Source organism: Lonchura striata, chromosome 14, assembly GCF_046129695.1.
Source record: "Lonchura striata isolate bLonStr1 chromosome 14, bLonStr1.mat, whole genome shotgun sequence".
Classification (NCBI taxonomy): Eukaryota; Metazoa; Chordata; class Aves; order Passeriformes; family Estrildidae; genus Lonchura; species Lonchura striata.
Window position 1 is genome coordinate 16,970,578 of NC_134616.1, and position 25,584 is coordinate 16,996,161.

The window sequence follows — 25,584 nt, forward strand, 5'->3', positions numbered from 1 at the left end:
GCCCCCTGAGCGCTGTCTCAGAGCAGCTGCAGGAGCAGAGCTGATGTTCAGCCCACACCTTCTCTTTGCCCCCATGTTCCAGACTCACCCCGTAGATGCTCAGGGCCGTCACTGACCATGTGGGAAGGACAAATTTCCAACGTGCCTGACAGAGCTGCGGAAGGAGCGAAGGTGAGGAGGGTCCCAGAGGAGTTTCCAGGCTTCTCCTTTCCTTGACAGGCTCCAAAGACACCAAGCACTGCCTCACAAGGCTAAAAACCTCCTTGTTCAAGTCAGGCAGTTCCAGCAGGGTCACAGCCTCTGAGGCTCCCCTGGCCCCACTAAACTGCACTACTAACGGGCCCTGAGACCCCCAAATCTGTCCCTGTCCATTCCTTCCTTTCTTCCACCTTCCTCCCAACATCTCAATGTGACATTGTAAATTTTCCTTTAAATTGTGCATTTCTCTTACCGCTTTCCATGGCCAAACTCCTCCTTAGTGGTGCCTTCTGAACAGGAGGAAAGGAAAGCTCCCATTTGTGCCTGGGCCAAGGCGAGCGCTCTGTGGACAGAAGGCTTTGTGTGCCCTCGTTCCCTTGGCAGGAGTAACAGCCTCGGCCACTTCAGGGGAGGTGACTGGATTAGCAGGGGAGAAAGGAAAAAACAGGGAAGAAGAAAAGCAACCAGTAAGAGCCAAAAAGTCTCAAGCATGGCCTGGTGTATTTGCAGTGAGCCAGAGCACAGGTTGGAACAAAACCTGGAGAAGGCACAGGGATCAGGACATCCCAGAGTCACAAACTGCTGTGGATTCACTGCAAGTTTGATCTTCTCACAGGCAGTAAATCCATGACTGGCAAGGATGAACTGCTGAGGTGCAGGGCAGTTTCTGGTATGCCAGGGTTCAAAGCCTGCTGCTGCTTTGGCCGAGCTGGCTGGCACCTGGAAGTGCTGGGTGAAGATGGCAGAGCCCAGAGGGCTGGTCAGGACTCTTTGGTATCAGCTGGAATCTCAATTTCTGTTTTGCAACTCCATCCTTCCCATTGCACTGTGGCTCTTCGGGGCAGCTGCACAGACCAGCAGAGTCAAGCCCTGTTTATTGTGGATGGAGCTGTTTCTTGGAATGTACTATAAATTATTTCCTTTCTTTAGGAAACATGAAACTCCTTGTGCCCAGAGGCACCTTGTGCTTTTCTCTCTTGTTTCAATGCAGAGGAGGCTGCAGTGGTGAGCAGAGCTGGTGGAAGGGGTTGATTTTAATGCCAACAGAGCAGCCACAAAACGTGGCCACAGAGCTCTTACCATTCCCAGAGCTGCTTGGCCAATGTTCAAAAATAAATCCCTCTCACAGAAATCCTAAATTCCTCTGTTCTCTGAAAGGAACGTTCAGGAAATGCCCATTGCCTTTGAGCCCAAACATCCTGGAACTGTTCTCCTGAATCACCAGCACCTCAGTAAGTTCCCTAAGTCGGTTTGCAACTCACCTGGGTAAATTCCAGGAGCTGGTCTCACCTCTGCCTCAGCCTGCACAATCACAGAGGTTCAGCTCTCCTTAAGCCCCATCTAATTATGCAATTTAACTGCAGCAAGAACAACAGCTTTGCTGAATATGCAACAGTCTCCTCATTGTGTTTTGATGTGGGGAGAGAAAAGGAAAAGGCAATTTCGTTTAAAGCTCAGGCATTTCTATGGGGCTGTTCCGAAGTGAAAAAGGCAGAGACCTCTCTCTCTCAGGTGAATCTGGAGTCAGAGGCATTTTCCTGGTGTGTCTTGGGTGCAGCCACAGCTACCTGAACACAATGGCACAAACCCTGGCGTTTTTCCTGCTCATTTTTCTTCAGGACTGTAGTTCATTAACTCCAGTAACGCAGTTTCATTAATGTGCATTAACCAATGACTTTCCCATTACTGCTGCTGTCTCCAATCAAAGACTCATTTATGGAAAACAAGGGCAGAGGGAACAACATGCTTTGGCAGCTGTAAGATCATACGCCCAGAGCTTTATACCCTCTGTCTTATATTTTTATGTTAAAGTATCACGAGCTATTACCATATTTTTCATTATTATTTGTGGCACTAAATACTGCAGCTCCCAGTGCCAGATGGCAAATATTCAGAATAAAAATAATGCAAGGCCAATCTTAGAAAGACTCAATGTGAGTGTAACAGCATGTATTCATCCTCCTTTCCTAATGCACATGGTTAAAATATTAGCAGACTTAAAATCTGGTTTTCCAATTTAGAGGAGTCACATATTACAGAATGATATGCATGCATATATACATATATTTAAATATGTACATATAAAATTTTTAATTTCTTTCCATTTTATTTGCATGTTTCAAGGGTCTTAACATAATACATGGACATATCATCTTTCACTCTTCAGGAGGTTATTTTAACCAGGAAAAAAAACCAAATAGTTTCAAAATGAAACATAAGCAAAACCCTTTTTCTAGAAATTGTTATTGGTACAAAATACTTTTTTTTAATATATAAACAGCTTGAGTCCTAAACTTAACCAGATGGAAACGTGCCTACAAAGCATTGGATCTAATTCAGAAGAGACTGACAGCCAACAGATGAGCCAATTTAGCCCATCCCATGCCAAAAATGGTCAATCATGTTATCTTATGTGTGACTCGACTCTGGCAGATGCCAACTCTATCCAAACAACTTCAAGCATCTTTTTGGAAGACTGGATTATTTTACACACACTTTTTAAAAAATCATAATAATGCTCGATTTTTCTGGAAACCTTCCACTTAGCTTCAGCATTTTCACAAGAGATTTTTGATTAATTTATTTTAAGGATAAATCCTTTTATTTTATAGCCTGACAGAAGAAATGCTTTCCAACCCAACAAAGCCTGATAAAAAAATTACTAAATTGCAGTTCAGTGACAGACCCCCATTTGTTCAAATATTCATACAAGGAAATCTTTACACCTGTGCAAATCTTCCTTAAGCCAAATGTTTGCTTTCAACAACACAAAGTTAAAGGTGCTTCCTGTATCCCTTATTACCTTCCCCAAAATAAGGAGCAAAGTCAAAACTAAAGAAGTTTTTAATATGCTGAGTGACTACAACCAAAGCTTTTAAAAAAATTTGTAATTCATAATCTCTCAGTGAATTTTCTTTTGTTGCTTATCAGACCTGTCAATCATCTGCCTCCACCTTCAACAGAACAGAACTTCCACCTCAGTGTCCTCTGAAACCCACACACTCTGGGCAGCATAGTGCTGGTACACTGTTTTTTTCTTGCCCCTAATTTGAATAATTAAAAGGAAAAAACCCCACTTATTCAGTGATTACTCCATCACTGACAGAACAGAACCATTCAATCCCTCTCCAATGCATCACATCCCCTGTCAGCTTGGGCTCTGCTTCAACTCAGTCTGAATTTCAGCTTCCCACTAGCACCCTGGGAGGTCTCAGGTGATGAGAGCTGCAGAAACCACTGCAAACACTTAGCAGCTCATCATCTTTCACTGGACACCTTGAAAGGGCACATTTTAAAAGATGGACGTTTTCAAATCCATTGTTTCCAGGGAGAACAGTGCCAGCTTTCCTGCCACGCAGAGGGCAGAGGTTCTGCTCATAGCCAGCACTTTGGGTGTCTTCTTGGCAATCACACACAAGGTTGCAATTTCATTTTCCATTTGTCCAGGAGGTAATTGCACTGCCTGTGTGAAGTGACCTTCCTGCACACAGCACACGGAGCCAGGCAATTATCCATGGGACCTGCAGCAGCCTCTCCATTTCCAACCTTTTTATAGAGCCCTTTGTAATGGCAGGCCCAAGATTTTGAGATCCACAGACATTCATCTAAGCTGAAGTCTGGATGTTTTTAGAGATCTTCCTTCCAGGACAAAGAGATGTTCTCAGTTGTGTGAGCATTTCCTTACATTTGTCCTGCTCCTCAGAAATAAGATGGTGTCAAGGTGACCAAGGGACTTGGCTGCAGGTGTTCACCTTGGACTTGAGGCAACTTTTACAGAAAAGGTCACACACATTTAAAGGATGCATTTCTGCACTTCCCATGCATAAACCACTCAGTTTTCAGTGGATTGAAAGACCAGAGTTTAGGTGCTTGCATCACACTTGTCTCTACTTCATCCTAGCTAGTTTATAGATTATAAAAGAAAGGAATCCTGGAATTGTTTAGGTGGGAGAAGACCTTCAAGCTAGAGGATTTATAGATTATATTGTTCTCATACCTTGTCAGCCCTAGTGGTGGGAAGGCATGGAGTCCTTGGAAAGAATCACAAACTGCTGGAGAAGCCTTTGGAAAAAATTGAAAAGTTAGATTTTATCCTCTAGGTCAGTTTGGGTTTTTTAAATAACAATTATTTAATTTCTTCTGTTTATGGATATTTAGCCAGTGGGTGACCAAACACTTCAATCAGCCTCAGCCAGGCTGATCCCAGCTTTTCACTGGCCCAGATAACCTCTGGCTGAACAGCAACTCAGCACTCAGACAGTGCCAAGGGCTTCCCTTCATACTCATTACCACACTCACAGCCACTGCCCACCTTGCTGTACAGTCTGCAGTGCAAAAACTGGGTCTGGGATTCAAAAACTGTGTTGGCAACAGCTGGGTGATTCAGCAAATATAGTTTTTTCTACAGCTATACTATACAGCAAGTATAGTTTCTTCTACAGTTTTTTCTTTTCTGCACCTATTTTAAAGAGCAGCACTGGCCGAATTGAGTTGGCTGTGCTGCCATTACCTGCTAAACCAATATTTCCTTTAGTCCCTGTGCCACCACTCCCATAGGTCTTACAGCAGGTTCAGTAAGAACTTCAGGCCAAGTGTGTATTAAAACAAGTAGATGGTGGTTACAAAACATGTAATAAATTTTGGTTGCACTACAAGGAACCCTGTGTTCAGTCACAGGGAACAGCTGACTATCCAGGGAGTCTTCTTTGGAAAGACACAGCTCTTCTCCTTGGCTGCTCACACGTATGCCTCGTGTGTGTTCCTCAGATGACACTGGTGCACCTGTGAGTTTGCAGCTCTCCTGCCACTGCCCACTTCAGTTTAAGTCAGGCCTGAGTTGCTCTGAGCCATGAAGTCATTAGTGAGTGTTCCCTCCCCACACAGCCAGTGCTGGGCACCCCAGAGCACTCGGCAGCCAGGGCTTCACCAGCCTCCTCCATCTCCTGCTCCTGCAGAGTTCGTTGGCCACTGTTTTCACTTCATTACCTCCTGCAGTCAGGGAGGAACAGTTTGTTGAGAAACTTCCTTTTAATCTGACTCAAGTATTGGGACGTGGTCATTTGTATAGAAATTCACCTGGATGGTGGCGTGGGTCCTCAGGGGAACCGCTTTGGAACACAAGCATTCCTTTTCCATGAAATATCACTGGATCTTGCTGCAGTCAGCGGGAATAAAAACAAGTGTGTTTAACAAGATGTCACAAACCATTCCCAGGCTGTCACAGCTTTCCAACATTTTCCAGTGGATTGTTATTACCAGATCCCTGCAAGTCAGCAGCAAGCGATGCCGCCTCTGACTCCGCTCATCCTGCTCCACTGATGACGTGAGCTGTCAGACTGTAAACTCAGAATTGTCAAATAGCTGTAATTTGCAGATTTAGTAAAAGAGCTTAACATTCCTTTGAGTAAAGTACTTAAGAGATGTATTCCGTGGGATTTATGGGCTGTGAAAGTCTGTGGGGTTTTGGGATCTCCATAGGACAGCTCAAGTGTCAGTAAAGCAGATTTGGCCTAAATCAGAGACTGCCATTAGATGCGAGCTTATATCCCACTGAAGGAATTTCTACAGGGACTCTGCTATCAAGTCTGAAAACAGCCATTTGGAGGATTTGCTTTTCTAGATACCTACTGGAATCACATGGGTGTTTATTTACTGGAACTTGACTACTTCCCAGCAGGCTAAATAACAGAAACTTTAGGGCCTTCAATTAAATTAAACAAATCCCACAAAATAATCAATAAAACCCACTTTTTTTTTTTCAGCTTACAGAGCTGATCATCCACTAAAATGTAGTTTTTTATGGCTCCCTTTTGTTTTCATGAGTGTTGTTTGCATTTGACTTGCTGTCTTTGATTCCTGGACCATTTCCATCAGGTAATTTCAGTGCTGCAGCCCAGCCTCTATTGTTCCCTTTTCACTGGACATACTCAGTACATTACTACCAGGGCTCGATGGTGTGGCATTTCCTGTATGAATAAGGAGTTGTGAGCATTATTCACCTGGGAATTACACAGAGACACCTCCCGAGGGAAGATACAAAGTGTTGGAAACACCTCACACCAGCACATGCTGGACACACAGTTGTGCCAATAAATTCTTCCCAGCTTTGATGCCATTTCATCATGGAAATATCCAGCTGTATCTGGCAGAATTAAAGTAATTCATGTACAAACCTAGGACAGGAGTTGCACAAAGTCTTGGGAATATTTAAGCAACTTTCAGCCACTTTTTGGTACAATGTATTTTGATTTGAGAATTCATTAACTACTCGAAATTCCAACTACCAGTTTTGCTGGGAGCATAGCAACTATTAAAAACCCCACCTAACAGGCTAAATCATGCTCTTCAGGAGTAACATTTTAGCCATGGAGTTCTACATTTGGTGACAGAAGGTTTCTGTGGTCAGCTGGAGATTCCTAACATCAAAAATTCCAGGGCCTGGTAAGAAAACAGAAGACAATGCAATTGCTCCACATGTTGCAGCAGCACAGCACCCAAACACAGCTTGAGCAGCTGGGTTTGCTCTCTGCAGCAGCAATAAGCAGGGCTCTTGCAAACACTGATTTTTAGTGGACATGGCATTAAAATTGATCTTTCCATGCTGTGGCAATTGTGTGCACTGGCTGCTGTCTGCAAAGCTCCCTGAGCATTCTGGAAGCACAACTACCTCACCCAGACATGCTGCTGAAAATGAGACACCTGGAGAACCCCAGTGACACCTGAACCCAGCACAAAAGAACCACCTGGAGCAGGCTGCTGTTTCAGGTGACCTGAAGCCCAAACTGGGAAATGCAGAGGCTGTGACACAGCTCCTCAAGCAGCATTTCACTGAACAAATCTCTCCCTGCAAGGCTGCAGCTACAGATGTGCAAAGGCAGCACAGGAGCCTTCACAGTCTCCCATTCCACTGAGGTCACCTTTGGAAGCAGCACCTCTCCACAGAACACATGGGGTAAAGCCCAGCCCTAAGACTGCTAATGCTTCCTCCAGTTTATAGACGGGAAATGTTTTAGGGAGAACTGAATTTTTAGGAATTACAGCCCCAATAAGGGGAGAAGGAGGAAGATGAGGCACATGGTAAGGTCATGTCTAAGGAGGAGAGATCAGCTCACACACAAAGCCCAAGGGGCCGCTGCACACGCCCGCTGTCATGCAGGGCCCAAATCAGCGCTCACTGGTGGGAGTGAAGGGATTGAATGGAGAAAATCTTCCTTCTCCACTAACCCATGCTTACCACTCTGCATTTCTCTTCCTCTGACAGTTAACTACTGTAAAATAAAATAGTGTTTTTTTTAAAAAAAAAAAGTCTCTACTGTACAACATCAGGTCATTAATTTTTACCCTGTAGACTTCAGAAATATTGTGTGTATGTGTAACCAGCATAGTCCTTGTGTGGGCTTTGAAGTGAAGCAATTTCCACAAGGCAGAAGGAACAACTCCAGCCTAAAATACTTGTGCCTTGTGCTCTTCCCCCTCCCTTGTATCCTGCCAAGTATCCTACGTTCCTGCAATCACAAGTAGCAGCATCGACACGCGATAGCACTCATCACCTTTTACAGATTCTGCAAACACTGTTTTCCCCAGAGAACATTCCCTTGTTTTAATTGTAAATAAGCTGAATCTTTTATCTGTGTTCTTCAAAAGCCAGGAAGATTATGAATTCACTGAAGAAATAAAGATTTTTACAACTCTGTGAGGAAACACATGAAGATGTATTTCCATGTTTTAAAAGCTCACGGCCCATTCCGTAATTCCTCCATTGCTGTTTTTGAATAGTTCCCTCCCAACTACAGACTGACCTTCACATTGCATTTTCTCTGACAAGTGTAATAGGGAAACCTTTCATCTGTTCAACCTCACTTTTCTATATATTTGTTGGTGTGTGCACAAGGCCAGTAAAATCTTCAGCTACACTTGCAGAGCCCTGCACAAGGCACTCAAAGACACCCCACCACCTGATGTATTCTGCTCCAGGCTCTTTATTCCATTCCATAATGGAGGGGAAGAACTTGTCTCCTTTTCCCTCTCCAGCACAAGGCTGAGAGCTTTACAAGTTTATGTTGGTGTTTAAAATGTTTTACTTGACAATATTATAAAGGGCATTAGAAACTGGGAATGAATGTGGGGGAGCTGAGCTGTTACATGACTCTTTCAGCTTTGGGGATGCTGTTTTAAATTCTGCCCAAAGACACCAGTAAAGCATTTTGGCTCTTTTTCTTTTAACTAATAAATCCGCTGTGCCATTTAGTACAACTGACATTTCTCATCTGAAGGAGATCCCACACCCCAGCCTGAAGAACTGCCTCTAGAGAAGTCCTCTCTCAAGGTTTCTGCTGGTTTTCCAGGTTGAGTTCCCTGAGTTCAGCCCCAACGTCTGTAAAAGGATCAAAAGTTACCTGAGAGGAATTTAAGATAGTTTTCAAGAACTAAACATTTTAAGATTTTCTTATAAAACATCAGGTTTATCCACTGAAGTCAAGAAGTAGATGAATTCTATCCGTTCTATACATTATTATATATCTATCTACAATTTGCTATTATTCACTGCACTGTACCATTACAGGATTTAAAGGTAGAACAAATGAACACTTAGAAACAGCAGCAGAAAGTTCATCCAGTCAGACCTGAAACACTCCAGGCTGCTCTAGGATCTCCCATCCATCCATCCTGCACCATGCACAACCACACAGAGCTCAGTGACAGCAGGACAGTGGCTGTCGTGGCTCAGATTAATACAGTGCAGTAAATAATAATAGTAATAATAATAATAATAATAGTAACAACATAAAAATGTTTCCTGCATTCTGCTTTGATAATGAGCTACAGCTGCAATTAGAAATCCAGTCAGTGATTACACTGTCATGTCAAGGGTTCCAGCAGATTCTTAAAATTGCTCTACTTTGAGCACAGGTGAAGAGTTTACATTTATAAAAACACAGCGTTTTAAAGCAAGAAACAGTCAGGCTTCTCACCAGCATGTTCATTCCCATCAGGGGGATACAGCCAACACAAGCTCTTCACCTGCTTTTGCAGCTCCACACACAAATGCAGGGGGTGTGAAAGCTGAGTGGGGGCAGAATCCAGGTGTGATGCATGAACTCGCTCCTGATGGATCACCTGGAATTCTCACCTTATGCCAACCCACACCCCAGGATTGGTTATGTGCTCCACTGGCACCACCAAGCACCACAACAATTGCTGAATTAAGACTCACATTCCATAGCAGTGACTGTTTCCTCTGGGAATTGCTGCAGAGCTGGAAGAGCCGTTGTGACAGGACAGCCACTTCTATTCACAAAGATAAATCCTTTATTTAGTAAGAATTATCTACACACAGATGAAGCACAGGAGTGGGGTAAGAAGTCTTCCAGCAGAAGTGTTACACAATCTCATCTCAGCCGAACTTTCTGTGTTGTTCTGGAACACATCCCCTTCCTGTACAATGTAAGTTTTACATTTCCATTCTGAAAAGAAACGTGAACAAAAGCTCAGTGTTGAGAGATGTAGGTAACTATACCTCCATGGAACAGAAGAGCTGAGATAACCTGAGGGATCATCTGCAAGGAGTAAGCTTTCAACATCCACTTGGAAAAAGCACAACCTCCCTGCCAATAACTCATTAAGTTTCCTAACTTGGAGGTTAAAATAGCCCAGATTTTGTGTGCTGTGACTTGATATCCTGAGCCTAAAAAGTTTTTCATGGAAATTAGGATTGATTTCTCTAAATTCACAGTTAACAGATCACACTACACGCTGCAAGCAGCAGCCCCTTCTTAAAGTCCACATTCTACAAACACATTTCCTCTAAAAACAGAAAGTGAAGAGAAAAAAACATAAATGTCTTTTTCTACTCTAAAATTGCAGGCAAAGATTTTATAGTGGGAGTAGATAACTTGCATTTTGAACAACAACCAGCTACGAGTCCAGACTATGAAAAGCTGCTGTTTAGAAAAGGGATGTTTCAGCTTGCAGCAGAGCAGAATTACCAAGATCCACTGAGGCTGGGAGACAGCCCCCAGATCAATCTGTTTCTGTGAGAATTGTAAGGCTTTTCTGAGAGGTGCCAGGCAGACTGTCCCAAGGGTCAGCAAGTCTCTCCAAAACCACTACTCTCCCATTCAGTGCTTTAAGCATCTGCTTCAGTGGTGACACTTTGGAGTTACAGCACAGGAATAAAAATTCAACATTTAAATGAACCCCCCACGTCCCCCCCCCCAAAAAAAAAACCAAAAAAAAAACAAAAAAAAAACCAGCACAAGTTTGACTCTGCAGCAGACAGGAGACTCACCCAGTATTCCTGCTGCTTCTCCATAGCAATTCAATCCAATACAGCCACCACCAAGCCAGGAAAGTTTACCCAGCAACTCCATGACATGGGAAAGTTTTCAGTCATCTCCAGAAACTCACTGCACTTCTTTAGAACAGATATTCTACTGTATAAGCAGCCTCTTGTTTTAGGAACTGCCTTCGTCCAGAGTTCCCTCCTGCCATTCCATTTGAAGGGGGACAGATCTGCAGCACATCCACTAGCAGCAAAAGGATGGCACAGACAGGTAATGGCCTTAGACCTGCAAACCCTACAGATTTAAACAATTATTGATCATTCCTGGCATTTACCACCTGAAAACCATCCTCATTCCAAACCTGTAATGCCCAAGACTCTCAGTCCTTGCAAAGTCCATCCCCTGTGATAAATCCATCAGCTTTCATCTGAAATTGTCCCTCACAAACACAATCAGACTTGGCATTAAAGTGGTTTTTGATTCCAGACATTTCACAGACAATTCCTGATTCTGTGCACCCTGTCGGGGCCTTCTAGGATGTCCATGGAACATGGAAAACTTTTCACTGAGAAAAGCCCTTTCCCTCCACATTTCAGACCAGAGTAATTCCTCATCTTTGTGCCAAAAGGAAAACAATCTTAAGATTGAAATATTACTACTTACAGATTTTGCCTGTTACCCTGTGCATGAACAGCCAACAGATTAATTCCAAAATCATCTCCTGCAGAGCAGGGGAAGAGCCATAGTTTGGGGTTTGTCATGATGCAGGAAAGGGAGATTCCTCATAAATAAGGCTTTTAACAAACCTTTGCTATTTCTGGGAGCTGGGAGATAACTGCACCATTACAGTCCCTTCACTGCTGTCAGCAGCTCAACCAGGAGACAATTAGGGAAAATAAAGAGAAGGTTGTAAGCTGGAATTCTGCACTGCCACTACATTAACTGGACTTCACTTTACTTCTGCACTCCAAGGATGAAAATTAAAGTGCTTTTAGAATAATTTGTAACTGGAAACTGATACCAGGTTGGTTTTTCACCCATCATTTTAAGAGAGAGAAAGTAAGTAACTAGAAAAGGTTTCACTCCTTTTAAGTTATGTTCCTATTTTTAGTTATAGGGGAGAGGTATAACAAAAAAATAAAAACCATTTGCAATTAAATTTCCAGAAGCACCAAATTTGGCTCTTCCCTAGTGCCCACAAGAGAAATCTTCCATCTGATTTACAAATGCAATTATATCAGTGTAATTATACCGGTGTAATTCCTCAGAAATAACAAAGTTATTTTTCAGCATCCAAGAGAAAGTTTTTAATTTTTAAATTCAACATAAAGAATTACACCAGGATAGCTCGTGCTAAAGAAATGGTGAACTTCCCTGGAGAGACAAGGCCTAAAAATACAATTCTATTGTGGTGGGATGACCCTAGCTGGATGCTGGGTGCCCACCCAGCTGGGCAGGGGAGAGAACACAACAAAATGCTCGTGGGAAAGGCAGGGACAGGGAGACACCACTCAGCAATTACTGTCATGGGCAAAACAGACTCCACTTGAGGAAATTAACTTCATTTACCATGAATTAGAAGTGTGAGTTGAGTAATGATAAAATGAAACAAAATCTTAAAACACCTTCCTCCCATCCCTGTCTTCTTCCCAGGGTCAACTTCACTTCAGAATTCCTTCCAAGCAGTGCAGGGGGCAGGGAATGGAGGCTGTGATCAGTTCATCACATTGCTCCTGCTGCTCCTTCCTCTTCATTCTCTTCCCTTGCCCCAGTGTTTCTTTTCCATGTGTCCTCTTGCCACAGGGTGCAGCCCTTCAAGAAAAGGCTGCTCCAGCTTGGGTCCCCCATGGGGTCACAGCAAGCCTGCTCCATCTCAGGCTCCTCTCTCCATGAGTTCTGCCAGGAGCTTGATCCAGTGTGGGCTTCCTGCAGAGCCAGAGCTTCCTCTGGGAACATCCCCCTGCCTCCATCGTGGACTCCTTCCCGGGCTGCAGGTGCATCCCTGCTCCATGCAGGGCTCCTTCTTGGGCTGCAGGCACATCCCTGCTCCATGCAGGGCTCCTTCCCGGGCTGCAGGCACATCCCTGCTCCATGCAGGGCTCCTTCCCGGGCTGCAGGCACATCCCTGCTCCATGCAGGGCTCCTTCCTGGGCTGCAGGTGCATCCCTGCTCCATGCAGGGCTCCTTCCTGGGCTGCAGGTGCATCCCTGCTCCATTGTGGACCCCCATGGGCTGCAGGGAATCTCAGCTCCAATGCCTGGAGCTCCTCCTGCCCCTCCTTCTTCCCTGCCCTTGTGTCTGCAGGGCTGCTCCTCTCCCATTTCCCACTCTGGCTGCAGCAGCTCTTACACTTCCAAGGCTTTTCCTCCCTTCCCAAATCCATGATCCCAGCACTGCACTGCCCTGTTGCAGATGAGCTCAGCCTTGGCTCTGCTGGACACGGGGGAAGCTTCTGGCACCTTCTCCCAGATGTGACCCCTGCAGCCCCCACCCAAACCTGACACATCCACAGTGTCCTGCAGATCCCAAAGGCTGAGGTTTCCTCCCACTGGAGAAGTTTTGGCTGTTGAAATTAGGAGATTATTATAGCAATGCTTTCAGCATTATCCAGGTCATTTTCTCATACATTAATGAGATAATAGAAATTTATGGAAGTCTTTATTGAATCTTAATTGCTCCCTAAGACCATGACTGAATTAGAAAGGGCGACTGTATTCTGCTTTGACTGCTACAGCAGATGCTGAGGATACAGAATCCTGAACTCGGATTTGCTAATTTTTCACTTAAAAAAGCTGCTAGTTTTCCTTTAGAATAATATCAATCCATTTCCTGATAGTGCAATATCAAAGGAACTTCTGAAAGGTGAGAGGGGTTATTCCAATATTTAGTTTGCTACTAGAAGTCTAATATTTTGTTGAGGCTGTTCTTACTCTTTACAAGGAAGATTTTAAACCAGAACACCACTGAAGAATTTAAAAGGCATCTTCCTAACTAGCAAATGAGTTCAAATTAGCCCAATTACAATTAAAACATGACGCATTTATCAACCATCAATGATGAGAAATAATGTAAATCAAGGACAAGTCTGTTTACAATTTAATAATCCACATCAGGTGACTACCAGGAGAATTTATCAATGTCTAAAAATTGCCATAAATTACACCCTTGGTTGGAAAGTTTAAAGTTTCTGAAAACACTCAGCTCTTGCAGATGCCACTGAATATTAGAGATTCCTAAAGATGCAAAAATAGAACTCCTTTGGTTGAAATTATGTCCCTCTGTGAAACTGTAAAATTCAAAAACTGCAAAACCCAGAAGTTTTTGAATGCTGACTTAAAAACAAGAGCTGTATTTCACTGTATTCTTGTGCATTTTTAACCTACTATACAAGATCCAGATCCTATTCAGCATGAACAGTTCCCACAGCCTTTCACACTGTTAATAATTTCTTCTTCTAGCTTCTTCCTTTCCTCCTCTTTGGATGTGTGGCTACTTCTCTCCTCCCAGTTTGGGTGGTTGTGACTGTGAAGCACTTTGCTGCTCTGTGTGTGCCACATCTCATAGTAGAGATTGCTGGGATTTGCCAGGAGCTCTGCGTGCCTGCCACGTTCTGCGACTTTACCCTGCAAAACAAGGGCAGGAAGTCAGGAATCCATATTCCCAGATCTTTAGCAATAGGCCAGCCTCTGGACCACACTTTCACAGTATGGATTAGAGCAGTTATTAATGAGGAAGAGCTTGAAACAGCAAGGAAGGATTGACTGTACAGTGCACTCCCTTGTGTGGGCACTGCCAGCTGAAACAAGGAGCTGTGCTCTTCTCAAACTGCAGGTGCCTTTTGTCCATCTGGACAAAATCTGAAGCCCACCAGCATGGAAAGTTTCCTATCTAAACTGCAGGAGTTACTAAAGTAAATGTGGATCTCAATAGGAGGAGCAAGGTGCTCAACTACTCCTGCAAAGGTGTCAGGAGTGTACCAAAATAAATGCAGATTTATCTTTGCTCAGTAACAAACACAGGTGAAGAAGCTAAAAGAGAAGAGCAGACAGACAGGGGTTTATATTAAACAAGCAAAGCACATCTAAGATGAAATCCTGAAAACAATTAGTGCAAACTGTGCTGTTATAGGTGCTCTGTAGCTTGTATCACTGCAATCACCACCATGAAAATTGTGTGAGCAGTTCAGTTCTCTGGGCTGTTATGAGGAGCAGAGATGATTTATTGACTATCAGCATGAAAAGGAAGAGTTGGAGAGGAGAATCCCATGAGATCTCCAACCCTACAGAGAAATACCAGCACTTCAAAAACCAAACTCATTTTCTACTTTGAGAGACACATTCACTGGCTTCAAATTAAACTGATACATTAATTCATTCTCCAGCTACTTTTCCTTCTCATTATACAGACAACCACATAGATTTGATATCAGTTCTAAATTCTGATCTACAATTAAATCTATCTCCTTGTGACATCTGCTGATGGACAAGCTGGAAAAGCATTTGGGTCATGGCACTTCTATTAGTAGTTGTGGCAGTGGAATCTGAACAAACGTACACTTGATCAACAGAACTGCAGAATTTACTTAAATTCTTTAAGTGATTAATTTGGAGTAGAGACCAGGTTTTGAATTATGGCTTCTTTTTATTAAGTCTTGATCAATCCTAAAAATGGAACTTCTCTGCTCAGCTCCATAGCATAAGGATTTGTATCATTACTCCAACCTTTACTCAGGAATGATTCTGATCTTACCTCAGCAAAGATGCTGGAATTGTGATTCCATGATTAGCATTGCTAAGCAAAACCAGACAATCACCTTGTCTCATCCTTGCTCCTGAGCCTTATTTATCTGGCTGCTAGCACATCAATCCTGCTGGGATGGCAGTGGCACACGTCAGTGCTGCCTCCCTCATCCACAATTCCATCCCTCAGCAAAGGAAGCACCCTGGCTCCTTCACAGTTCGAGGCTGTGCTTTTATTTTTAATTTAACAGTTACACTACAACACAAAACACGCTCTCAAGAAGCTGTGAAAAATTGCATGGAAAACAAAAATCTGCCAATTGCCTTGTGACACGTTACAAACTGTTTGTGAGATATTTTAACGTGCACTTGTAGGAAGGATACACCTTAGGAGAGGATTTTTCAGCAAAAGCTGAAAAAACAAAGCAAATCAAAACAAAAAACTCCATGGAGCACTGCAAGTGATTTATTCCACTACTTCATCCTGAGATTCATATAAAGCTAAGTGTTGTGTAGCAAATGTCACTATTTCATAAGATATGGTTCTAATTGTCCATGAAATCATTGGATGTAGTGTAGGAATAATTTATTTGCTTTTAGATGTGTATTTTAAGTCACTAAAGACACCTATGAGCACAAGCTTATAAATAGCAACTGATAAAAATGAATGCAGAGATAAATTTAACATCTATTATCAGCAGATTAGAGCACTGTACTTTCAGCATTATCAGTTAAAAGAATAACTATGAAGTTATCATAAGGACATTTGTTTATTTTAAATCTCTTGCCAGATACGGGTAATAGAGAAAAAATGGACTTTGGATGAGTATGAGGTAACAGCTGAACACTGATATTAGGGAATCAAATGTTGAAACATGTTGGTTTTTTCTTAGAAAATAAACCAACAGAAAGGGAACAATCACACTTTTCTACAGGTACAACAGAGAATGGTGCTCAGATTTTTAACATAATGAGGTTGAACAATCCTGCAATAGTTCTAGCTGCATGGAAACGGAACATGTTGTCCTCTCCACTGAGAGGAAAAAATGGATGTATGTGAAAAACAGCAATGAGAGCAATGAGAGTGAAGCATGAATTGGGGGAACACGTTAGGAAACTTCAGATGATGGAAGCATGCAAAAAATTAGATTAAAAACATGCAACAGTAAGGCATAAAAATAACAACATACAAGACAGTCACACATACCAAGCTTGGGCTGGAATTTTTAAACATGATTCATTTCCAAAGAAAAAATCTTTCAGCAGATTGGTGGGAGTGTAACAATTCAAACTGGACACACATTGTCCCTAAACCAAACCCTGACATGATGTGAAAATCCCACAGGACCAGGTGAGCCCTCACCTGATCCAGCACGATGATCTCATCTGCATCCACCACCGTGGACAACCTGTGGGCAATGAAAATCGACGTCCGGTGCTTCACCATGGCCCTCATGGCTTTGAGAATATTCTGCAAGATTGGAATAGACACAAACTCTTACACACTCCTGAGTGAGATGAGGAGAAATAAAATGCTGCTGGAAATATGCAAATTACTGTAAATAAGTTTTGAAAATCATCTCTGGTACTGCTACAGCTTTCCAATAACAAATAGCCACGAGTATGTACAGGAGAAACAGAAGAGTCCCAAACATGAAATATCTGTGGTTTTGCTCAAACTGAAAAAAAAACTTGTATTCACAGAAAAACACAGCTATCCCCAGGGACAAAGGAAGTGTCACTTCATTTCAGGAAAAACTTCCCCACGGAGCCATGCTACACAAGCAGCAAACAGCAGTAAAAGCATCTGAAAATAAGAACTCCTCGTGGTCGTAATATAAATGCTTTCTCACAATTGTTAAAGAAAAAAATCCCTCTCAGTATTATGCTAATGTGGGACAAAGGCAGAGCAATTCTGGGAATAATGGATCGATCTATCTATCTATTCAGTGTTTTCTTTGTGATCTCTATGCCACCTTCCAAACCACATCCCTCTGCAAGGAGCAGTGATGGGGAATTTGTGCCCTCACTACCATACGTGAAGTGTCCACTTTATTTCACTGAAAATTTTTGTCAGAAAACATTTCCATTCCCAGGCATACTCTTGTGGAAAAGCCTCATTTTCATTTGCTGTCTTCCAAGTGCATTTCTACTCTGAAACTTTCTGCTTTGCTTATGACTTGCACAGATACAGCAAAACAAGAGAGGAAAAATCTGAGAACTCAGTGTGATGTGGACATTTCTGGCCCACGAGGAAGCTGTGCTACATTTCAGTGCTGTGCTATATGGATGTACAGCTCATCCTCTGGATTCTTTGCATCTGGAGAATGAAAGTAATTTAGTGATTACAGGTCAATAAATTCACTCAATCTGCATAAGTGCACAGAGCTGTTGCTTAGCTCATTTTGGACAACATTAGTTTGGGAAATTACTGCTGGTGCTGAGAGTTTTGTGCTTAAGCAAAGATGTTGTTATGAAGGCTGATGCAGGTCCTGTCACAGGGTCACCACATCCATGTCACAGCCCTTCCTGTGGAATGAACACAAACAAACACCAGCACTGCAGGTCACACCTACATCACCTGCATCTGCTGCACAATAAACCAGGGGGGTTTGTCCTTCATTAGGTCTCAACTACTTAGAAGGCTTTTTTCATGGCCACCTGCATCAGCTTCAAGGGATGAATGTGTCAAGGTGAATGGGACTCCCAGAGTGGAAACAAAATATCCCAGATACAGCTGATATCCCTCACTATCTCCAGGGTAGATGGACTGAGCATCTCTGCTCCATGCTTTAGGAGAACTGCTTCGATACAGCATCTCTTAATCATACTGAGAAAACACTTGAAAAGGAACAGAATTCTGAGAGGAAAAGAACAAGGAAAAGCATCAGAATCAAACATCATTGTATCACTTAATTTCTAGATTTTTTTATCCCAATTTACCTCTTCTGTAATTGAATCTAAAGATGATGTGGCTTCATCATAGAGAAAAATAAGTGGCTCCTTTAACATTGCTCTAGCAATTGCAACTCTTTGCTTTTCTCCTCCTGAATGAGGGGGAAAGAGGAAAAAAAAAGAAAAAAGATTAAGTTACAATTGTGATAGTCTAAATTCAAGAGCAGACATGATTTTGGAGAGCTGGTTCTTGGGTTTTTCCTCCTTTTTTAATAGACATCATAGTCACTGCTGACAAATGTCTGACATGTTACATAAGACAGCACACAAGTTCCTGCTCCCTGATAAATTTAGTGATTCAAGATTGCTCATCCTTTTGGAAAAGGACAGAGAACTATTTTGTATCTACTCCAAAGCAAGAGTCTGACACAGGTGAGTAACAATGCTGTACAGTTACCCACTCTGTACACCTGGGAGTAGGAGCCCATTCACCAGGCCTAAGCTCTGCTCCATCCAGTAACTCTACACATACAAATCCAATTTTCTCTCACCACTGCTCTGTCCACACCTGCTGTATTGGATTTCAGGCATCCTGCTCACACATTGTGTCTTTCAAGTCTCTCTTTGATTTTCATCCAACTTCCCACCCCATCCTGGCAAATTTCACTCAAGAACAGTTAATATTGTACAGAAAACCACCTTCAGCCTGCAATCTATAGCCTGGTGGTTTCTGACATAACCCAGTTTCAGATGAGTTTCCTTCTTAAACAATTCTTACAGCCAACATCTACTCAAGAATAACTCAGGGCAACTTTTACAGACAGGAAAACAGGTGCATTTGAGAACTTAAAATCTGCTAAACATTTGGTATGCGACGCAAGCACGTCACATTTGTGCACTTGTCCTCCTTTGTTTTATGCAAGACTTCAAAACATTCCATTTAATACCATTATATTCTTGTTAATGTTCCATTCCTATCAGGAGAGAACATGCTTTCATAAACCATTTAAAAGGCTGGTGGTAATGCTGCAGTTCACATTTCAAACTGTCTTTGGCAGAACTCAGGAGCAATTAGAACTTCATGATTTACTCAGTCTGTTTTAGTGTGCTCTCCCTCCCTCCCCTGTACAGCATCTTCAAAACTCACAGCTTGACAATATCCATGTTTAAAAGACATATTTCAGTAACCAGATCCCTCATATTTGCAGCAGATCTACTCGTGTCATGTTGTTCCTCATTCACACTGAGGGCAGCAGCACAGTAACTGTTCCATTCAGAGTCAGGGATTTGGGGCAGTTGCAGCTCTGCCTATTACACATCTATTAGACAACACTGATGTGGGTTCTAATTGCAACAACCCAAACAACTTGTTTTTCACTCTTTACTCTTGATGAATCAATCCTTGAGAACAGTAAGAACTGCATGAAATGCTACATCACCACTTAAATTGGCAAATCTGTCATTGTGGCATTGTTTTTCCATTGTGCACATAAACCCCTGGATTTTAAAGAGAATCACTTCAATTCACGCAGCTTTTACTCCCCCTATTCCTGCCACAAAATAACGGAACAAATCAGGACTCTGTGTTCTCCTTAGACTTAAAGAAGCCTCACTCAACTTAAAAAAAAACCCTCACAAACTGATTCTGAAATGAATCCAATACATATCTTTATAAGAATTTAGGAAGCCAATCTACTATTGGGAGGACTATAGATTCCAATTAGCAGTAGCTTTTTACAGAGCCACGGAAGGAACTCAGAGTCTTCCATTTGATATCTCAAATCCTTTCAACAATGACACCAGTTCTGAGAGCACTGGCCTGAGACTCCTGTACCCTGGCTGCACACATTCCTGAAGCTTGTTTACCACTGGTATTTGTCAATACTTACCTAATTGTTGAAAATAAGAAACTGAAGCTGTTCTTTCAGCGGCAGATACTCATTCACAGCTCAAAATAATTCCATTGTCTTTCTCCTGAGTATTTTACATACTCTTTCTTCTTTAAATATAAACAAAGCAGTAAAAGAACACAATTCCCTTACCTTTCTCAACACCACCTTTGTGGAAGCACTGGCAGGAAGGTGCTTATGACCATCCCAGTGGCAGCACAAACTGAAGCATGGAGGAAAGGCAGAACCCGTTTTCAGAAAGGCTCTGTTACAGGAGTCACGAGGTCAGAAGGAAACTCCAACATACCCACACACAATGCTCCAGACTCAGGGACACAGAATCATGCAGGTAGGAAAAGCCCCACAAGACCATGGAGCCCAACATTCCCCCAGCCACCACAGCCACCACCACTGACCCATGTCCCCAAGTGCCACATCCATGGCTGTTAAATCCCTCCAGGCATGAGGACTCCACCACTACCCTGAGAAGCCTGATCAAACCTTAGGGTGAAGAGATTTTTCCTAAAATCTAGTCTAAACCTCAACATAAGGTTAAGGCATGGAGCAACCTGGTCTAGTCAGATGCCTCTGCTTGCAGCAGAAGCGTTGGTTTAGATGATTTTTAGAAGGTTCCCTCCAATTGAAACCATTCTATTCTATCAACAGCAAGACACGTCAAACCTATTGTCAGTCAAATCCTCTTTCTAGCAATTATAAGTGTGGGGAGACAGGCAGCACAAGACAAATCTTTCATTGTTAGCACGATTCTCTTCAGTTCTGCCAGTACCTATTTAGCACCTTCTATTCCCTCACCCAGATCTGTGCTTCACATATTTTTTTCTCTTTTAGGTGTCTGCATAATCCCCTTCTGCAGCATGCACACTTTCTCCTGCACTCATGTTCTAGGTACTGGCTGTACCCTCTGACCCTCTTTTTCAAAGGCACCAGGACTCCTAACTGCAGCAGCTGCAGAGAAAGAAATGCCCCTCAGAACTGTCTCTGTAACAGGCAGCACCTCCTTCTTCACCCACTGCATCCCTCAGCACGAGCAGGGCCCAAAACACAAATGAAGTTCCCAATTCTAGTCCACTACCCAAAAGGATCATGAGAGAAATAATTTTTACTTAGATACACTGCCAACCTCACTTACAATCTCATTTAACACTATCCCCTGAAAATACATTCCTTTGAACACCTTGCAGACTACATCTGCCTTAAACTGCAGACCTTCATATTAATATTTAGCCTTTGCAGGTAGGTATTTTGGGCTCTTCTCTGCAAGGACATTAAGGGGCTGGAGAGTGTCCAGAGAAGGGAATGGATGTGGGGAAGGGTTTGGAACATAAGTCCAATGAGGAGCAGCTGAGGGAGCTGGGAAGGGGCTCAGTCTGGAGAAAAGGAGGCTCAGGGGGGACCTTGTGGCTCTGCACAACTCCTGACAGGAGGGGACAGCTGGGAGGGTCAGGTTCTGCTCCAGGGAACATGGACAGGGGAGAGGGAACAGCCTCAGGCTGGGCCAGGGGAGGTTCAGGTTGGATGATAGGAAAGATTTCTTCACTGAAGGGTCGTGCATTGGAACAGGCTGCCCAGGGAGTTGGTGGAGTCACCATCCCTGAAAGTGTTCCAAAAAGGAGTGGATGTGGCACTTGGTGTTGTGGCTTAGTGGGCATGGTGGGATTTACTCAAAGGTTGGACTTGATCTTGGAGATCTCCCACCTTAATGATTCTGTGTTATAAGCTAAATAAACTAAAAGCAAACCTGAGGATTAAACTCTGCGTGAAACTTCGAGGCAGCAAAGGGGATACAAAGAAGCTGGGAGCCAACCTGAGAGTTTGAGTCCTCGCTCCCCGACCTGGGTGTCGTAGCCCTTGGGCATCCTCAGGATGGCATCGTGGATCCCTGCCAGCTTGGCCACCGCGTACACCTCCTCTGCCGTGGCCCCCGTGTTGCCATAGAGCAGGTTGTAGTAGATGGTGTTATGGAAGAGAACAGGATCCTGCATTTGTGGGAAGCACATTTTAAATAAGAAATTATGAACATCAGCTTCAAAACTGTCCCCAGCCTGTGAAAGAATCAATACAGAATGGCTTGTATTTTCTTTACGCAGCCTGAAGGTAAAAGTGTTTGGGGACATTTCTTTACCCAAAAAGGGGATTAATATATTTTTGTGTCCTAAATATGTATGTCATGCATAGTTTCACCACTTTGCTAACTCATTACGGGTCGTAATCAACTATAAGGCTAAATCACTTAAAGCTGGAGGCAGTTTCTCATGGGGAGGCTTAAACACATTTCAGAAAATTGGATCTATATGATGATGCATATAAAACCATAATATTTCCTGGGGAAAAAAAGTCTAGCTGTTTTGAAAGTCACCATGCAACACCACTACATTAGGACTGGCCTTCACTGAACAGTGCTAGATATTGAGAATTACTAGTACAATGGACTAGAACTACTGTTCCAATGGGGAGTAGGAAACATGGAATACCTGAGGCACAACTCCTATTGCCCTTCTCAGACTTTCCAAACTGACATCTTGAATGTTCTGTCCAGCAACATAAATATTTCCTTTCTGAGGTTCATAGAAACGAAATAATAACCTCACAATGGTGCTTTTCCTGGAATTGAAAAGAACTGAAGTTAATGTTACATTCTGTTTTGCCATTTACAATCTCCAATCAGGAATGATGTACAAACATAAATATAATACAAAATAAAAAGCAAACACAAGCAGCACCACATTTAAGAAACTAAATTCTGCATTGATTGGCATATTTAGTCCATTTACCCACCCTGACCCACTACCTCCTACAATGGCCACTTTCTTTCCTGCAGGGACTTCAAAGGACACTCCGGCAAGGACTTTCTGCCCCTCCAGATATTGAAAATGCACATTGTCAAAGGCAATGGAAGCAGTCTGGGGGGTGATCTGCAGGGGTGCAGCCAGCTCTTTGTCCTATGAAAAGAAGAGTTACACTTTATCTGCTGCCCAGATATTATCTCCAACACTTCAACAAGCTCAACAGTCCCCTTCCCACCTCAGAAAAAGGCAAACAGACACTCCAGCTCAGATATGTGGAAAATAATCATAATTTGCTGCACAAGTGACATTGGTTTGCTCCTCCTTTTCCCCAAAGGAGGTAAAAATTCCTGCTGTAAACACTCTGCTTCATAACTTCTTTTGCAATATATTCTGCATCATTAATTACCAATAAAAATTCAAGCATGAGGCATGAATACTTAAATTAAAAAAATCTCAATACAAACACAGCTTCTATGAAGCAATGTTTGCTTCTCTGCAAGAAAAAAAAATCAACTGATTGCAGTAACTGCACTTAAAGAAGAGGCAGAACAGCAACCTCACACACAACAACTCTTTTATGAATAGAAATTAAACCTGGAAGATGAGAACATGGTGAAATTATAGCATTGCCACTAAAAGCCCTGTTAAAAGCCCAGATACTTTAGGAAAATAAGCTACTACTTACTTTAATTTTGGTATCTACACTGAGAAGTGTAAACAAGGTATTCATATCTATCAGTGCTTGTCTTGTCTCTCTGTACACTGTTCCCAGGAAGTTCAGGGGCAGAGAAAGTTGGAACAACAATCCATTCACCATTACCAGATCTCCAACAGAAAGGCTGCCTTAAGACAAAAAGGGTGTGAGACTTGAAGGGTTTTCCTTTTAGGATGCACCAAAAGAAAGAACCAAGTCCATCAAACCTAATTTTTTTATCCCATTTCTAAACACAGATGTTTAAATAACAAGCAAAACCCCAGAATCCATTCCCAGATTTTATATAGGGGTGCCTGAAACGAATGGCAATGTTTGTGTTGATTCCACTTTAAAAAAGATGTAATAGCACTGGCAAATAAGGCAAGCAGCACATACAGCATCAGATTGTAAAATCCACAGAGAGGCCTAAGGAAGTTAAAAGGGGAGGAAATAATATATGGAAGCACAAATCAGGAAAGACAATCTAAAGTACAATTACAGACAAATCTAAGTGATAGATTTTGTCATGATCAAGAGAGAGCTTTCATACTGTATGTACCACAGAGCTGCTAAAACACACTGAGAACCTCTGGCCAGCTCAGTATCAAACAGGCTGATCAAGGGAAAACTCAGGATGTCACAGCAGCTAAAGGTAAGTGGCAGGTCAGTTCAGCTGAAACAGGCCCAGAAAGATGATTTAAAGCCATATGTCTACCATCCTGCTTCAAGCTATTCTAAATCTTCCTGAGAACAGCTATAAACTGCACCTACTGACTGATCTGTTCAGTGTAACCCTTCCCTGCTCTGGCATCTTTAAAAAGGGTAAAGCAGATGCAAGAAAGAGCACATGGTATAAAGGTCTGCCCTTCAAACACTCCTGGATGTTAACAGTCTTTAAAGCATCATTATTTTTACTCTAAAACTACCTTGCTTTAGCAGAGCTTCATCCCAATTCTGTATTTGAAGCTTGTACTGTGTCTTCCTAATCAAGCAGGCTTTACTTTATGCAGTAAATTAGACAAGTGTAGAACAGATGGAAGCAATTCTTTTAATAATGTGCCCTTATTAATGGAAGGAGAGTGAATTATTGGTAACAAAACTACTGGACACAAAGCACAGGGGTATATATACATGGAGTCTTGCCAACATGGGAAGGGAGAAGGGCAAAAAGAAAGGATCTTTGTACAATGTCCACAGAAATATTTTTATCTATAGAAGTGCCTTTCAAAAACCTTCAAGAAATACTTCCTGAAGTGACATTTTCTTGGGAGCTTTCTTTAACTGCTAAACCTTTATAATGTGTTTGATAAAATTATAGTATGATTGAGAGAGTCATTGAGAGAGAGATATAATAAAGTTAATAATACTCCAAGAAGCAGAAACATATAGACAAAATTTAAGCAAAAAACTCTCAACCAAAACTTCTCAAAATGAACTATCACATCAACCCTCAGTTAATTAAGACTAACACCTCTGTTATGGATGAACTGAGGTAAAGGAGATTCATTTTAGGCTTACAGACAGGTGAGTTACCTGCAATAATGCCCTGGCTGGCGAGCACCATGATGGCTGTTAAACCAACACTAAATATAGCACTCTGGCCAAAGTTGAGGAGAGCTAAAGTAGAGGTAGTCTTCAGGGAGGCTTTTTCATAAGTCTTCAGGAACTCATCATACCGTTGGGCTTCGTATTTTTCGTTATTGAAATACTACAATATAAACAAAAATGGTAAATATGACAGTGACAAACATGTTGCACTGTTTAAGTAGCTGTAAAATCCATCATGAACAGACTGAGTGCATTGACACACAGCTCCTCTCCAAAGTTCTCACAACTGAAGGAAAGAATCACAGAATATCCTGACTTGGAAAGAACCCACAAGGGTCATGCAGTCCAGTTACTGCCCAGGACACAACAACAATCCCACCCTGTGCCTGACAGAGCTGTCTAAACACTCCTGGAGCTCTGACAGCCTCGGGGCCATGCCCATTCCCTGGGAGCCTGTTCAGTGCCCCACCATCCTCTGGGTGAAGAACCTTTCCCCAATAACCTAAGCCTCCTCTTCAAGACTAAGTTTAC

General features: G+C 42.5%; 1 protein-coding gene across 1 annotated transcript in view; it reads right to left on the bottom strand.

Annotated features, from left to right (window-relative positions):
- Positions 1 to 13,112: 13,112 nt before the first annotated feature.
- The window catches only part of ABCB7 (ATP binding cassette subfamily B member 7), a 35,445-nt gene continuing 22,973 nt past the window's right edge, over positions 13,113 to 25,584 (bottom strand). Inside the window, exons 9-16 of the mRNA XM_077786585.1 lie at positions 25,039 to 25,213; positions 23,497 to 23,654; positions 22,801 to 22,964; positions 22,497 to 22,626; positions 21,830 to 22,001; positions 18,164 to 18,267; positions 16,584 to 16,691; positions 13,113 to 14,104 (exon numbers count right to left, since the gene is read on the bottom strand). Of these exons, the coding sequence (XP_077642711.1) occupies positions 13,886 to 14,104; positions 16,584 to 16,691; positions 18,164 to 18,267; positions 21,830 to 22,001; positions 22,497 to 22,626; positions 22,801 to 22,964; positions 23,497 to 23,654; positions 25,039 to 25,213 (1,230 nt within the window). The 3' untranslated portion in view covers positions 13,113 to 13,885. The remainder of the gene's footprint in view (positions 14,105 to 16,583; positions 16,692 to 18,163; positions 18,268 to 21,829; positions 22,002 to 22,496; positions 22,627 to 22,800; positions 22,965 to 23,496; positions 23,655 to 25,038; positions 25,214 to 25,584) is intronic.